The 17,335-nt window shown below is 40.8% G+C and overlaps 1 protein-coding gene across 2 annotated transcripts in view; it reads left to right on the forward strand.

Annotated features, from left to right (window-relative positions):
• Positions 1 to 17,335, forward strand: part of LOC148039106 (hyperosmolality-gated Ca2+ permeable channel 2.3-like) — a 139,332-nt gene that overhangs the window by 85,724 nt on the left and 36,273 nt on the right. For both annotated transcript variants that reach the window (XM_087674994.1, XM_087674993.1), the window contains 2 exons: positions 9,007 to 9,283; positions 9,960 to 10,235. In XM_087674994.1, the coding sequence (XP_087531120.1) occupies positions 9,007 to 9,283; positions 9,960 to 10,235 (553 nt within the window). The remainder of the gene's footprint in view (positions 1 to 9,006; positions 9,284 to 9,959; positions 10,236 to 17,335) is intronic.

A 17,335-nucleotide genomic window follows, 5' to 3' on the forward strand; every position in this document is an offset into this window, starting at 1 on the left:
ATACAAGAGTTTGTGGTACAGTATTCACTCTCTGCATAGTGTGTTTGCTGCATAAGCATTGTATATTTAACAATCATTTGTTCCATTTTTATCTGTGTTCATTGTCTTTGAGTTACCCTAATCCTAACTGTGTTCTGTGTTATCAATTTGTGTTTTGTCGTACGATTGGTATTGTATTTGTGTGTTTAGAGTATGTTGTCACAATGTAGTCCAATGTTGAGTCACCGTTGGCATCACTTTGATCCTACTCATATGGATCCTCCTCGATCTAGTGTGTATCCAAAAAAGGGGAAATTTCTAGATATTTCTACAAAACGATCTCTCCATACCACATCCATTGTCCAAAGTTCCATTGTAGTGTCTAAAAAGGCCTCCTCCTATATGCTCTATAGTTACAGCCATCCATCATGCATGTCTTAAGGTTTGGTCATAAGTGCAAAATCCTATCACAATGAGCCACAAGCCTAATCTTGTGTTGAGAGGATAAAATGATAGCGCACATCAATATGTTTGGTACATGCGTGAAACATGGCATTCTTAGCCGGGCATACAATACTATGGCTATCACATCCAAGTGCAAGTGTTTTGGTGGGCAGCCCAAAATCCTTGACCAAACGACGAAGCCAAACAGCTTCCTTTGAAGCTTCAGTGGTGGTTGAAATATATTCAGCCTCAGTGGTAGAAAGTACTACTACCTTTTGCAATCTATAGCACCAAGAAACTGCGCCACCAATCAAGGTAAAAATGTACTCGCTAGTAGACTTACGAGTATCCAAGTCACCTGCCATGTTTGCATCACAATACCCCTGCAGATCTAATATACCCTTTTCATAGCAAATACATTTTCTTTGTGTGCCCGTTAGGTACCATAAGATGCATTTCACTGATTTCCAATGTGCTTTGCCAGGATTTTACATAAACCTGCTCACAACTCCCACTGCATGAGCAATGTGAGGTCTAGTGGCAACCATAGCATACATGAGTAAGGAACACCCTTCATAGAGCTGGTTGCCTTATCATCTTTTGGGAAATCTGCTTTGCTAAGCTTAAGATATGGTGGTAAAGGAACACCAAGTGGCTTAGCATCAGCCATAGAAAAACAAGTGATTTGCTGATGTACTTTTCTTGTGAGAGAAACAAGAGTTGCTGCTCTCTATCTCTCGTCACATGCATGCCCAAAATGTGTTTAACTGCACCCAAGTCCTTCATGGAAAAGGCTGAATTCAGCTGTTTTTTTAGTGCATTAACCTGGCTTTTATGCTTACTAGCAATAAGCATATCATCCACATAAAGCACAAGTATAATAAGGCTTCCGTCATTAGCCTTTTTGATATATAAGCAGTGATATGCATTGCTGCTTTTAAACCCACTTGAGAGCATGAAGGCATCACACTTTTCATACCACTGTTTAGGAGCTTGTTTCAAACCATATAAGCTTATTTTAAGCCAATACAATAACACACCAAGTGCTCCTTTCCTAGCATAACAAAGCCTTTTGGGTGTTTCATGTACAACTCTTCTTTCGGATCGCCATGCAAGAATGCAGTTCTAACATCCATTTGATCAAGTTCAAGATCCATAGATGCTACGATAGGAAACAATACCCAAAGAGTGGTCATTTTGACAACAGGTGAAAAGACTTATTGGAAGTTGATCCCCTCTTTCTGTGTATAGCCCTTAGCCACAAGTGTGGCTTTGTATTTGGGTTTGCCATCCATACACTTTATTTTATAGACCCATTTGTTAAAAATAGCTTTCTTCTTTTTGGGTAATGGAACCAAATTCCAAGTATCATTCTGATTCAATGACTTTATTTCTTTTTGCATAACTAGCTCCTACTTTTTTTGTAACTCACATGATAATGCCTATATATATATATAAGGGGCTCATCTTCGTCTGTGAGCAAAATGCTATCCAAAGAGGGATCAAACCTTTTTATAGGTCTCTTGACACGAGTAGACCTTCTTACCTAATGATCTGTATTATCAGGTAATGGATCCATATTTGAAGGAATGTCAATGCCCTCATTATTTGGTTGCTGAATTGCATATTCAAGTTGCTGTAATACATTTTCTGGCTACTGTAATTCATTTTTAACATGTTGATCTTGTTGTCCAAGCTGGTTTTCAGCATCCCTTTGCTGCACATTTTCATTTGGCTCAATGATGATACGCTGGTTATCACAACTAGCATCAAATGGAGTTGAATTCTCAGTGGTTAATGGCTGTTCACGTGACTGACCATGTTGAAATTTCACTTTCTTTTTGTCTTAAGTCATTAGATGTGACATTTTTGAGCAGCTTTGACTCATTAAATACCACATTCCGGCTGCATAGCACCTTTTTCATGCTTGGAACCGAAACTCTATAGCCCATTTCACCTTCATCTCCATAACCCATGAAGATGCGTGTATGGGTTTTGATGTCAAGTTTGGTTCTGCTACCAACATGTACATGTACATAGCATTCGTAGCCAAAGATCCTTAAGTAGTGATATGAAGCAGGTTTGCCAGTCCAAACCTCTTCAGGAATGCCAGGTGCATGATGTGAAGATCGGTTGCAAATATGCACCGCTTTTTTAAGTGTCTCTTCCCAAAACGATTGCAGGAGATCAGCTGTGGACAGCATGCATCGAATCTTCTCACATAACATGCGGTTCATTCGCTCAATCACACCATTAGATGACGGATTGTAAGGAGTTTTAAGGTTCCGTTTAATCCCATTGACATCATAGAGCTTACTGAATTCTTTAGATACACACTCTACCCCGTTGTTTGTTCTTATGCATTTTGATTTTAAACCCTTTTGAGTGCTAATAAATGCATAAAATTTTTTAAAGGCATCCAATGCCTCGCTTTTTTGTTTAAGCAAGTAAACCCATAACTTTCTAGAATGGTCATCAATAAAAGACACAAAGTAACAGAAACCACTATAAGTTTTTATTGGCATGGTGCATACGTTAGAATGGACTAAATCCAAGATACATGCCTTTCTAGAGGCTCCATAAGAGTATCAACTCTTGACATGTTTTCCCAAAACACAGTCATCACAAAAGTCAAGCTTTGAGTTTTTCACATCAACCCTTTCAAGTGAAAAAAGTACCTGCAAACCCTTTTGGCTCATGTGTCGAAGACGCTTGCGCCATAACTCCATGTGTGACTGCACTTTAGCTATTAAAATAAACTTTCCAGGAAGTGCCTTGCAGTAGAGATAAGATAGAGTTCCTTTTCTACCATCTCTAGTGAATAGTATAGATCCTTTCTATATCTTCCACATTTCACCACAAAAAGTAGTGAAGTAACTGTTGTTGTCTAGTTGCTCAACATAAAGCAAACTCTTCTTGATGCCAGACAGATACCTAACATCATCAAGGATCAATTCCTGATCATTTTCAAGAGCGAGGTGTATGGGGCCCATTTCTTCAATATCACATGCATGGTTGTTTCCTAGATTGACTTTCCTAGGATTACCTTTTGCATAAGAAGAAAAACACTCCAAAGACGGAGTTACATAAAATGAAGCACCATTGTCAACAATCCACGATTGTGACAAACTATCATGGGCTGACAACAAAGCATCTACCACATCCCTCTTAGTGATATACATGTCCTCTATTGTCATAGCATGTGGATCTAAAGATGCAACCAGGAAATCAACGTCTTTATCTTCTTCTATCTCCTTAATGACAACATTAGATACCATATTTACTTCTTGTGTTTCTTTAGGGGTAGAGCTATCATCCTTTTCGTTTTTTTTGGCCTTATTAGCCTGCTTCTTGCCTTCTTGTTCCCTTTTAAAGTACCTACAATCAGGCTTTTAATGCCCTTTGCGACCACATTGATAGCAAGTGACATCTTGCTGTTTTTCCTTGCTTTTGCTGCGATATTTGTTCTTATTTAAAGCATTTGATCTTTATTTAGTTCTTCCTATTACATTGTAGGCCGATCCATTGTTTTTCCCACTTGCCTTGCGTCTAATCTCTTCATTGAGAATAGAACCACACATACCATCAAATGTCAAGTTAGGGTTGTTGCTCAATGACACAACCAATGCTTACTACGAATCGGGTAAAGTCATGAACAAGAAGGTGGCCCTGAATATAGGATCAAAAGCTGGCAAGCGTGTCTTGTAAACTGACTCAAAATACCAATGAGAGCGTTGAAATGCTCTTAGGCGGGCTTAGACTCATTAGGCTTCAAGTTGACCAACTTTCGCATGAGATGTGCATGATTGATAGGAGTTGTATTCTCATATGTAGCCTTGAGTTTCTTCCAAACTGCATAGGCAGTAGCAAGTCCCTTGATATTAACCCAGATATCATCTGTGACAGCCATTTTAATGTAAGTAATAGCCTTTTAATTCATTTTAGCCCAATCCTCATTTGACAAAGCAAGAGGATTATATTCTTCCAAAGCATCATCACAATCCTTCAGAAAGAGTATACCCTGCATACAATCTTTCCAAAGATCAAAGCCATTGCCATCAAATTTACAAATCTCAAAGAGATTCTTTGTGTCAGATGTAGGTGCTCCCCGAACCATCTTGAGCAATCAAAACCTGAAATAAAGTGCTGAATACTTTCAGCCAATAGCAAGGTTGCTGAATGTAACAGCAAGTGCACATGCTTGTACTTCCAAGAGTGTCCAAGAAGCAGATGGTTTGCTGCAATTTCAGTCTCAAGTACTGATTACAGTGTATACACAAATCAAATCTCATACATTTGGGTAAATGACAGCTCCCACGTCAGTTATACATCACCATAATGCTCAAATGCAATAACCCAAGTGCTGTATATACCATTGTTTCACTGCATAATGAGCATTCAGCAATACATATACCAAGAGAAGCTGCCCTTTTACAACATTTGAAACATCCCAAGTTCAATTTTTTGTCACTCAGCAGTGAATCTGCTGCAAATTTCATTGTCAAAGCTCAAATCGACTCAAAGTGCATCACTAAAGCAAAAAGACTCAAAATTTTTGTAGTGAATCTGCCTCAATTGCATCAATGAATTGTCCTGAGCATCAAATACGGGTAAATGTTGCAGAAATTTCACGAATTCTGCAAAACCTCCAAATTACCGGGTCTAATAGTGTACAAATTTCAATAAAATTGTCTCAATTGAGAAAATTTCACTTATACATGAAAAGCCCCAAAATTTTTGAGGCATATGCACCCAAAGTTTGCAATTTCCGGGTCAATAGTCACTGTTATGCGTGTTCGGCACCAAATTTGGGAAAAGCCCCAAATTTCCAAGTGGAAATTCGCACAGATCTGCGTTTTGTGCTTGTTGGCGTGAACACCCAATAGAGAAAGAGGAGAAAAATTGCAGATAAATAAAAAAATGTCAAATCGTTGAACCTTCTGGCCCATCGCCCACTGCCTGGCCCGTTGCCCACAGTCCCCTTGGCGCCCCCCCCACCCCCCCCCCCCCCCCCCCCCCCCCCCCGGCCCGGCGCAGTCTGGTTGCCTGTCAGCCGCCATCGAGTTGACCTACATGAATTGGCTGTTGCTAGTCCTTCACATGTGTTGGTGTGCTCTGTAGGACGCCTTGGTTGACTTGCCTGCCTTCAAGAAACCCGTTGGCTGGAGTTCGTGACCTGAAACTGTCATTTCTTGCCGTCAACTGTAGAAAACATCACCAGTCCTGTCGGCTGCCATGTGCTTGTCACGTGCAGGCCCTGTTCGTCGTCTGATGCCTGGCTATCCACTGGTCACTGCTGCCTGCACCGATTCTCGTGCTCTGATACTAGTTTGAAGAGTGTGAGCGGAAGCAAAACAGATTATGCACTTTGATCGAGGTGCAACAGTAGTTGAGTGAACAGTGAGTGAGAGTGAGAGTAAGAGTCGACGGATAGGTGTGTACCAGTGTGGTATACACAAAGAATAAAAGAATGTATTTATACTTAGGGTATGGTACACTTACACTCGCAAGGATGAGTTCACATGTGTGAAGTAATATACACACGGGAGTAGCATAAGGGCCTTTACACCCAACAGATTCTATGAAATTCGAGTGAATTGGATTCTCTCTCTTGAGTCTACCGTCCTCATGTATTGAGAAGGTAAACACTCTCTCCACTAGTACCCATGATTGCTAAAAGGATGTCTCCTATGGTGAAGAGCCTAATCCATGTTTAAGAAGTGCCCATGTCATTTCTTCACTCTATGCTACAACCTCCTTGATTCTCTCCATCATGTCTCTAGCCCCTTTGATGTTGTGAAGCCTTTGTCTTTGTGATTGAGCTGGTAGCTCAAGAAAGGAAATTCACTCCCCCATTGTAGAAACTATCTATGAAGAGAACATCCCCCAAGACAAGCGTGTCCTCTCTCTAATGGTGTGACTTCTCTTTGTCCTGAGTCACTGGTTGAAGAGAAGTGGCTGCTTCAATCTCTCTTTGATAGTGGCTGATTCAGTTCGGTGAAGTCCCATAGATTGTGGTCTCCAAGCAAAGATAATAGCTGCAGTAAATTTAACCTCAAATCCCAAGTCTTGTAGTGCAGATGTGCAGAAAAATCCATTGGTTTTGAGGCTGCCATGGTCCTTCATCTATAGGAAAAATAGTCTCCAATATCCATAGTAAAAATTTCTTCCATGTCTCCTTGTCTAGAGGAAGGCCCCTCATGGTAAGCAGGCCTATAGAGCTCTATTCAGACTATATTGGTCATTGGTGCTTGAACTAGCCCTAGATTTGGGTTCGATAATAACATTCTAGGCTACTTTAGCCCTCCTTAGACTTCATATCCATGTAACCAAATGAAAATTGTGATGAGGCACTTCACCTGGCCAATACATGACTTGGAGAAGGCCCAACAAAATATATTATACGACATGGTAGCCGGTAGAACCTAGTTACCCACTACCAACCTCCCTGCTACTGATAATCTTGCTATGTCCAATGTGAAGGCCTTTGCCTTATGCTCAAGTGTAAGGGTGCTAGATGCTACTCTGACGTAATGTTAATGCCCACATGACAACCAAGGTATTTCACTAAAGTGTCATCGGGAACCCAGTGAAATTCTCATGTGGCCTCTAATCTAGTTGCTGACTGTCACAGCCAAAATCTGTAGGATCTGTGCCAACTGATAAGAGCTCCTGAGGCTTTGCACAAAACCTCCATCACAACTACGAAGACCTTAAAGTTCTCCTCATCCTCACCCAACTAAATAGCAGTGTCATTTGCAAAATCTATCCAACTCAAACCTTAGGATGACTAGTTTGATGCCATGAATACATGCAGATCTATCCCTAAGAAAAGAGCTCATGGCCTCTGCTACAACAGAAAAGGAAGAGGTGCAATGGGGCATCCGTGTCTCACCAACCTATGAATGCTGAAGTTATCACCTTTTGAACCATTAACCGGAATTTAGATTGGAGTTAAGCAATAAAGAGCTACTATGCCTCTGACCCACTTGTTTGGAAAACCCATCCTCAGCATGGTGCTCTCTAGAAACTCCCAATCAACTCTGTCATCATAAGCCTTCATGAAATCAAGAAGTAACACAATAAGGTCCTGCCACCTGGATTGTGCAAGAGTTCAGGATACCGAAGTGGTAAAAATATTGACTAGGATGCTACACTCCTGTACAAAACCTATCTGGCTACGGTGGATGAGTAGTGCATTAGATGAGATAATTTGAGACTCAGTGCTTTAGCAAGGATCTTATATGCCATTCCAAGGAAAGTGATCGGTCCCTATTGAGTAATCTCCAGGCCATCTGTAGTGCCTTTTGAGTTTTTCCGTTCTTTAACTCTTTTTTTTTTGTTTTTATTGGTTTTTATTTCTTATCCATCTCTTGTGCCTTTCGAGTTTTTCTGTTCTTTAAATCTTTGTGTTTTTATTAATTTTTTCTTTGGTTGTGTATTTCCCCTTTACAAATTAAAACATGAACAATAACATACAAACTAATAATAAATTACTTATGTTTGTTTAAATGGTTTATTTTTCCCTTTCTTTTTCTTTTTTTGTTTAAAAATGCAGGCCTAAGTGAATTATGATCCTTCTGGTTACCTCAGTTTTTTCTTGGAAAAGGGCTGTTATAGACATGCACAAGGCCTGCCTCCTCAATTCTTGTATTGTAGCTCCAGAAGGAAAGTTGAAGGAGCTTTCTTACTTGATGAAGGCTGGTCTCTAGAGCAGGCTTTGATCCCAACGGGGAAGAGAAAGGCCTGCCACTCTTCTCCATTCTCTCTGCAATGCCCTGAAAATTACTCCTCTTCCCAACCAAGCCTCCATGACCTGTAGATTAAGTCGACCACAACTACTCTGTCTCCGCCTCTGGTAGGGTGGCTGCAAGTGTATACATAATACATTCCTCAAGTGTACTCCATAACACAGCTCTGCTCCAAGGCTGAAGAGCATAGATGTTAAGGACCCCGATGCAAGAAACCCCAATGTCCAGGATCTAGACAGACTGAACCCAACTGCCTGATCAGGAACAATCAGGCCATAATCTTGAAGCAGGTAGGATAGTTGTTTAAACATTTCATAAGCAAGAAAATTTAACCTTGGCTTGTGAGGTTCAGAGTATTCACTGTTCCCATGGCTACACTAAAGTTCTCAGTTCTTGATTACTGCACAAGGAGCAAATTCTAGAGATCAGACAGCATCACAGATTGGAGACGAACTATTTGCATTAATTGCAATGCCATAGTGAAGGAAGGAAAAAGAAAAGAACAAAGTACCAAAAAGAAGGAAGAAAACAATCACCATTTTTGCAGGTTCTTGGGTAACAAGCATTAACATGCATGCACATCTATGGTGCAATTGTTCTTTCTTATCTTGCCCTTTGAGAGGAAGCAGAAAATAAATCATGACCCAAACTATTTTGAAGTTTTATAAGAAACAAACAAGGCATTTGTTTTTGAATATCCGTTGAATGCTTGAGCTCTTCTAAAGCTACAACTCTTATTACCATTCAGCAGGGAAATGTGCTGTAGTGTTTGCAAGGTCTATCTATGAGCTGGTTAATAATATTTTAAAGCTTGTGAGTGCCTGTGATGCAGTCCAGTCGTGAGCTCCTTCATCAGTGGTTATCTTCCAAGCTTGCTTCTTACTATTCTGTACTATTACATACCGCCGCTCATGCTGGCATTGACTCGCTTGGAAGGTTATCCATCATACAGCACTCAGGAAATAAAAACATGTGGGAAAGTTTTCTTGTTCTTGGTTGGAAATTCATTCTTTCTTGTGACATATGGATCGCTGGTGAGCCTTCTCAATCAAGTTATTGAAAGTCCTCGGCAAATACCTGCTCTTCTTGCTTCTGCAGTTGCAGGACAAGTAAGTCACTGATTTTGGATATGGCCTTTTGTTCTACTTTGCTTTACTTGTATCACCCAGAAGTGTATACTCTGCACTATTTTGGATCACCACAGGTAATTGCTGTCATCAAAGCTAGTCTTATCTTTCAGAATATATTTCCTCTGAGAAGGCAAGGGTATGCCATGTTCACACTTGTTTCACTCATCAACCATGAGAAACAGCTTACTGTTGCTATGAACTGCTAGAACTGCAGAATCATTGTCAGAAACACTTCAGGGTATTCTAGACTCTGCTTCTAGTTTAGTTAGCTCAAAAAATGTGGTCTCAGTGGTATAAACTCAGGGTGCTAAGAAAGAATGGAATGAGAAAAGACTCTTGTGTAGCAGTAAAGAAGACTTGTAGAAGTAAGCATCATTCTTGATGTAAACTAGGTTAGGGGAACAGTGAAGATGGTAGATGTGCCACATGACAAAAATGCTTAGGTCTTTCCAGGCTTTACATACACTTAGACAATGAGTGTTTAGTAGTTTATAGAAGCTCCTTTTATGTTAATGTGACAATGCTTATAGTTGCAAGCTCCTTGGCCTTTGAACTGTGCCCAAGTTTATCATCTCAAGATTCAATTCTTTCTTTTTTCTTCTTTCTGTGTACAGTAATCAGTTGTGATCTAATCATGTGTTTGCCTGATGTGCAGGCCAACTTCTTCATGAACTTCATAATGACAAAAGGATGGACAGGCTTTGCAACTGAAATTCTTCAACCCTCTGTCCTTTTAGAGGGTTTCTTTTTAAAACATATATTTGGGAAGCAACGATATGGACCCCGCATAAAGCCTTTTCAGTATTACCGCACACTTCCAAATGTGTTGTTGTTTGTCTTCATAGGATTCATGTATGCAGTTTTGGCACCACTAGTGCTACCATTCCTCATGATCTACTTTCTACTTGGCTACATCGTGTACCGAAATCAGGTATGCTATAATATGTTATCACTGTTGTTATCCTGTTTTTACTGCAGTTTCTCTTTTCAAGTTAACAATATCATGTAGCTACAATCAAGTAGTTCTGAGTGTTGCACGATTTATTTGCAATTTGGCCAATGAGTGGAGTGTACTTTATATTTTCCTATCCAACTTAAAGTGCAGAAGAAGATTGTTTCTTATTTTTTTAAGTGCGGAAGAAAATAGTTTCCTACTATTTTGCATTAAGAGCAGTCTAAATAGGAGCTCATTTTAAAAAGGCTCCTCCATGCTCTTTTCCTCTCCTATCCCAAGGACATAGAATACATCTCTGCCTCCAATCTTGTTGGGTATTTCACTTATACCTATGCTCACATAGGAGTGTTGGTCATCGGTAGGACATTGGGGCACTTTTTACTCTTGATAGGAGAGGTTTTTTCCCCCAGACTTATGGTATTATTTCGTATGTGCTTATGACACACACTTATGGGCACTTACCGTGTTCGGGTGTAAACACCCCCTACAACCCTAAGGTTTAGGGGTTGTACCTTGTACTTTCAGAATACACTCTTCAGTCTATTGCATTGGGTGTCATGCTTCACTCTCACATTGTGTATTGTTTTCTGTGCTGAGCTTTGATCCTGCCTTCTTCTCACATTTGGTATTAGAGCAGCATTGGCTCTGTTCAGCTGAAGCTCAGGTTCTCCTTAGCTCCACTCAGCCTTTGGGAGCTTCTGGCTCTATTCAACTCTGCCCTGTCAGATTCGCCACGACTTGTAGCAGCTTGACTTGCTTCTTGCGCCACACGCCAGACTACCTCCTATCCACCCCTATGCTGCATGCTACGTCAGTCACAATCTGAAGCTCGAGACGTCACGCCACCCGCCAGACGTCGCGCCCATCAGTCACAGTCTGAAGCGCCAGTCGAGTTTGCCTTGCCACCTGCTAGACATAACGCCCGTTAGTCGCTAGTGCCGCCCGTCTGTCACGCCTCCTGTGACATGCATCAGTAGCCTTGCTAGTTGCGACGCCTCTGCAGACTGGTCCTCTGCGCCGCCCGTTCGCCACTGCGCAAGCTCACCACAGCTTTGACGCCCACCAACTCGCCTGCGACATCCAGCCCGACTATCCTCATGTCAGCCCCGTCCACCCCTTGACAACCGCCTGTTGCTAGTGACAGCCGGTCATCACTGATGTATTTTTAATTTTTTTAAAAATCCTTTTATTCCAGAAGAAATTTCTGGAAGAGGGGGTTCCTACATAGCAAGCACAGCATTCAGGATATGTGTTTGGGATACATTGGATGTAAATTTCTGGACACATTCATAAAATTTTTTGGGGCTTTTATGTTTTTTGAGGATATTGGCATATATACTGCAGTTATAGTCATTGGTAGATTGTTTTGAACAAATCTGAGGCAATAAATTTTGGAGATTTTGCTAATACAATGTTGCTGAACATTGATTGCACCTTGGATTGCGTGCATCAAAGACAGTTTTGACAGAGTACATCTCTGTATACTAATTGTAAAAAGTTATTTCTTGCAATTTTTGAAAATTTTGAGATTTCTAGTTTAGTTTTGCTTTGACTTTGCCTCTTTTGGTAATTGATTATTATGGCAAATTAGACAGGAGATGTCTTCACTTATGTCTCCAAGGAGGACAGATTGGATGGAAATAATTATTCACTTTGATCCTTCATGATGAAGAATGTACTTGTGGCAAAAAATCTTTGGGATTATGTCAGTGAAGAAGAAACTAGACCTAGAGTTGTGGCTCCAGCTACTCCTCCTCCAGGAGGACGTGCACAACGGGCACCTCAGCGTGCTCCACTTCAGCCACTTGCACAAAGATCTGCAGCTCAAAAAGCATGGGATACACAGGATGCACAGGCGGCGTCGTTGATTGCATTGGCAGTTCAACGGTCGATCATCTCCCACATTCGTTCAGAAGCTTCTTTACGAGAAGCTTGTCTAACTTTGGAGCAGATATTTGCATGCAAAAATGAGACTCGCATCTCTTTCTTAAAGAAAGAGCTAGAGACATTGAAAATGGATGAAGGTGATTCTATTCAGGATCACTTAAATTAAATTCAGGACTTGCGTGAGCAACTCATGAATGTTGATGAGTACTATTCGGATGCATTGATGATATCAACCACTTTGAACTCATTACCTCCTTCGTACTTGGCTTTTCATACAGCCTTAAACCTCACCATGAGGATTGCCCCACAGCCAATTAGTTTTCTTTAGTTAGTCAGTTTGCTTCTAGAGGAGGAGCAAACAAGAAGAAATAGTTGTGTGGATGCCATAGCCTCTGAGCAAGCTTTTATGGCTAGACATAAAGACAAAGGCAGCCAAGTAAAGAATACTTTGCAGAGTTCTGGGACGTCTGGCATATCAAAGGCAAGTAAAAAACAAGGGGGCACGCAAGCCAAAAAGGGCGAATGCCATTATTGCAAGAAGCCATGCCACTGCATCACTGAGTGCAGAAAGCGCATTGCCAAGGAGAAGAAAAAGGAGCTAGGAATGTCTGTTTGTGATGCTTCTTCCACTGCTATTGAGTCCGCGTCCTTTGTTGCAGATAGGGACTATTGCTTTTACACATGCAATATTGACACTTCTTGGGCTGATCGAGCATTTAGCTCTACTGAGGATGCATGCACTTGGTTTTTTGACAGTGGTACTTCTAGACATATTACATCTCGCAGAGATTTATTTGCTTATGTTGGTGTAGCTCCAGTTGGCAAGTTTGTACAGTGTGCCACCAATGTATCATATCCTGTTAGAGGTATTGGGGAGATTGTGCTGACAGCCATTGATGGCTCTATTCTTTGCCTACAAGATGCTTTATTTGTGCGAGGCCATAAAGAAGAATCTGCTCTCTATTTCTTCTTTGGCACGTTGTGGATTGCATATCACATTTAATGATGACAGATGCATAGTGAGAGACAAAGAACACATGACTTTGGTCTTAACATGCACTTTATGTCATGCGTTATACGAGTTGGATGCTCTTTCAGTTGATCAGACATCGTACTTGGCATCCACTCTTACTTTTGCTATGATACAAATAGAGTTATGGCATGCTAGGATGGGGCATGTGAACTTTGGTAGCTTGATGCTCTTACAACGTATACAGATGCTAGATGGATTACCTCTACTGGTGAGATCTCGTGAGCACTTGTGCGACGGATGTACTTTGGGAAAAATGCATCATTTTTCGTTTCCTCGTGATGTTGCTATTAGAGCAATAGCCAGGTTGCAATTAGTGCATTCAGATGTATGTGGACCTATGCAGACAAAGTCATTGGGAGGATGTTACTATTTTGTGACTTTCATTGATGACTTTACTCGATTTTGCTGGGTCTACTCTTTGGTCAAAAAGTTAGAAGTGTATGATGCATTCTTGGCTTTCATTGCACTTGTTAAAAACGAGTTTGGTTGTAAAATTAAGACTCTCCGTTCGGACCGAGGGGGGGAATATATGTTCTCTATGCTGAATTCTGTTTTGAAGCAGAAGGGCATTATCCATCAGTACACTACTGCTTATCCTCTAGAACAGAATGGGTTTGCAGAGAGGAAGAATCTGTCACTTATGGAGATGGCCAAATGCATGTTGAAGGCAAAGAGCTTGCCACATAGTTTTTGGATGGAAGCCGTCATGTGTGCTCGCCATGTTTTGAACAGATGCCCCATCAAAGCTTTGAAGAAAATTACACCTTTTGAGGCTTGGAACAACGGAAACCTTCTGTTGGACATTTTTGTACCTTTGGGTGCCTTGCATATGCACACGTTCCACAGGTACTCAGAAAAAAGTTGCATAACAAGGCTGTCAAATGCATTTTTGTGGGATATAGTAGTGAGAGCATAGGCTACAGAGTCTATGATTCTGTTTCTAAAAAGGTGTTTGTCAATAGGGATGTACTATTTGATGAAAAATCAGAATTGTCCCTGGCTAGTTTGGACACATCACGCTAGCCATGATGTATTTGAAGGGTTGTTGCCCATTACATTTGGTGATTCAGCTAGAGTTTCAGCTAGTGAACTTAATGTTCAGCCAGTTGCTCCTTCGGAAAATGTAGATAATCAGCCATTTGCTGATTTGAATATTCAGCAAAGTGCTGAAACTGAAATTCAGCAAGAGCTTATGCACAGTTAGGAGGTAAGACAAATGCCTAGATGGTATTTATAGACTATGTTGTTATAGCAGCAAGCACCCTTGATGATGAGGAGCGTGAATGTTGTGAGGATGCACATTAGAGTGTGCATTGGATGGCAGCAATGCAAGCTGAATTGGATTCTATCTCTAAGAATCAAACATGGAATTTAGTGTCTTTGCCATTTGGGAAGAAAGCCATTGGAACAAAATGTGTCTACAAGCTAAAACGGAATGCAGATGGATCCATTGACAAATACAAGGCAAGGCTTGTAGCTAAAGGCTATGCTCAGAAGAAAGGCATTGAGTATGAGGAGACATTTGCTCCTACTTCCCGCATAACGACCATTATGTCTATGGTTGGTTTGGCTGCTCATTATGGATGGACTGTGCATCAGTTGGATATTAAAACTGCATTTTTACATGGGGAACTTCATGAGGAAGTATATGTACAACAACCCATTGTTTTTGCAGTTGAGGGATCAGAACACTTGGTTTGCAAGCTGAAAAAAGCTTTATATGGTTTGAAACAAGCTCTTAGAGCTTGGTATGCAAATATTGATGCTTTCTTGCTTAGCCAAGGGTTCGCAAACAACTCATCTGAGTCTACCCTTTACGTATGTAAAGAGGGGGGATCCATGCTGATCATTTGTCTATATGTTGATGATCTCTTGTTTACAGGGACACATGCTGATCAAATTTCAGCGTTTAAACAAAATTTGTAGAAAACTTTTGACATTTCAGACCTGGGGTATTGGGCATTCAGTTCATGCATGATGCTAGAGGTATTGGGTTATGACAATCAAGATACATTGGTAAACTTCTTGAGAAGTTTGGCTTATAGGATTGCAAGCCAGTCTGTACACCAATGGAACTTAGACTAAAGCTGTCATTACATGATGACAGTGATTTGTTTGATATACTCACATATGCTCCAGTAGTTAGATGTCTTATTTACCTATGCAACACTAGGTTGGACGTACAATTTGCAGTTTCAGCCCTGAGTAGATATATGCATCAGCCACACATTTGACATTGGCAAGCTGTTAAGCGTGTCTTCCGTTACTTGCAGGATACTAGATCTCTTGGATTGCTTTATGCCAGGGGGGAACCATTTCAGTTACATGCTTAGAATGATTCTGATTGGGCTAGTGATTATGATTCACGTCACTCCACTAGTGGCAATTGTTTCTTTCTTGGCTCGTCTTGCATATCTTGGCTTAGCAAGAAAGAGTCCACTGTTCCCACATCGTCATGTGAAGCTGAATACAAGGCAGCTTTCTCTACCACAGTTGAATGCGTATGGATTAGACGCTTGCTTATTGATCTGGATATATCTTTTACAGAGCCTACTCCTTTGTTCACTGACAGTGAGAGTGGCATTGCAGTGGCACGGAATCCTGTGTTTCATGCACGTAAGAAACACATTGAGATACGTTATCACTTGTTAGAGAGAGGCTACATGCAGGTGATATCATCCTTGTCTATTGTCCTACCACCAACAATGTGGCAGACATCTTCACCACGGCTCTTTCTCGTGACAAATTTGAAATATTTCGCAATGCTTTAAATTTGATTTTCTCTTAGTGGTGGATGATCCTTGTACTCTTGATTACCCTTCACTCTAGGGGGTTTTGTTGGATATTTCACTTACGCCTACGCTCACATAGGAGTGTCGCTGATCAGTAGGACACTGGGGCACTTTTTACTCTCGGTAGGAGAGGTTTTTACCCCCAGACTTATGGTATTATTTCGTATGTGCTTATAACATACACTTACGGGCACTTACCGTGTTTGGTTGTGAACACCCCCTACAACCCAAAGGTTTAAGGGTTGTACCTTGTACTTTCAGAATACACTCTTCAGTCTATTGCATTGGGTGTCGTGCTTCACTCTCACACTATCTACTGTTTTCTGTGTTGAGCTTGGATCTAGCCTTCTTCTCAGAAATCTAGTTGAGTATTCCTACACCTTTTCCTGCAATAAGTGTCCAAAGAGTATCAAAGCATGCTTAGGTGTGCATTCTCCAAGTGTGACATCCAATTGGAGACATGTTTATGTTCCTTTGTAATCATTGTCATACCAACCATTTTATGCGAGGATATCTACATTGTGGAATCTTACTTCCATTGACATAGTTGATTCACCACTTATAGAGAGGTGCCCATATACATCGCCATATGAGAAAATAGAGAGGCCCGCATATACATCACTATATGAGAAAATCATGGAATTCACAAGCATTAGGGATGTCTTACTAGCGGGAGATTTCAATGACGGCACAATAAATAGTTAATTTGCTTTCTATAAAACAAGCAATGAGATGTTTTGAGAGCAGGCACTGGATGATGTGGGATTACTTAGATCAACCCAAGATAGAGAGTTGATGAAATGTGGAACACACCTACTAGCATTGGGAGTGCACATAATCTACCCATACATAATGGACTATCTTAGTGGCTAGATCAAATCGTTTTACATGTTGAACATAAGAATGTTACTTGATTGGTTCATGGAGCTTAATACCGAATATCAAGAGTTTTGAGATCTCAAGTAGATTGATTGCTTAGTACCGGACCATGCTATTTTGACCTTCACTATGGCATGTGGTCACCTACAAGGGGCATAGCCATATGTACGTAGGCTCCCATGTTATGAATTTATGGAGGCAACCTAACATGTATATAGTGCTACAGTTTAAAACCCATTGATGGAGCTAGATCCACATATTTCATTGCATGCGTATGAGACATCTGGCTCAAGTATTACATATTTCAGCAGCCCATACCTTCCCACACGTAGTGCCATTCACTAGGTTGCCACAATAGGTCTATTTGTGTGCACCCTAGTCCACATCTATTTCACTTCTACATCTCTATACACCACATGGACTACATCTTGGATCCTTTCTTTGAAAAGAACAATTGATTCCCCTGTCCCACTAGGTCTCTTGGG

Source organism: Lygodium microphyllum, chromosome 3, assembly GCF_053477565.2.
Source record: "Lygodium microphyllum isolate KBCC chromosome 3, Lygodium_microphyllum_v1.1.10, whole genome shotgun sequence".
NCBI lineage: Eukaryota > Viridiplantae > Streptophyta > Polypodiopsida > Schizaeales > Lygodiaceae > Lygodium > Lygodium microphyllum.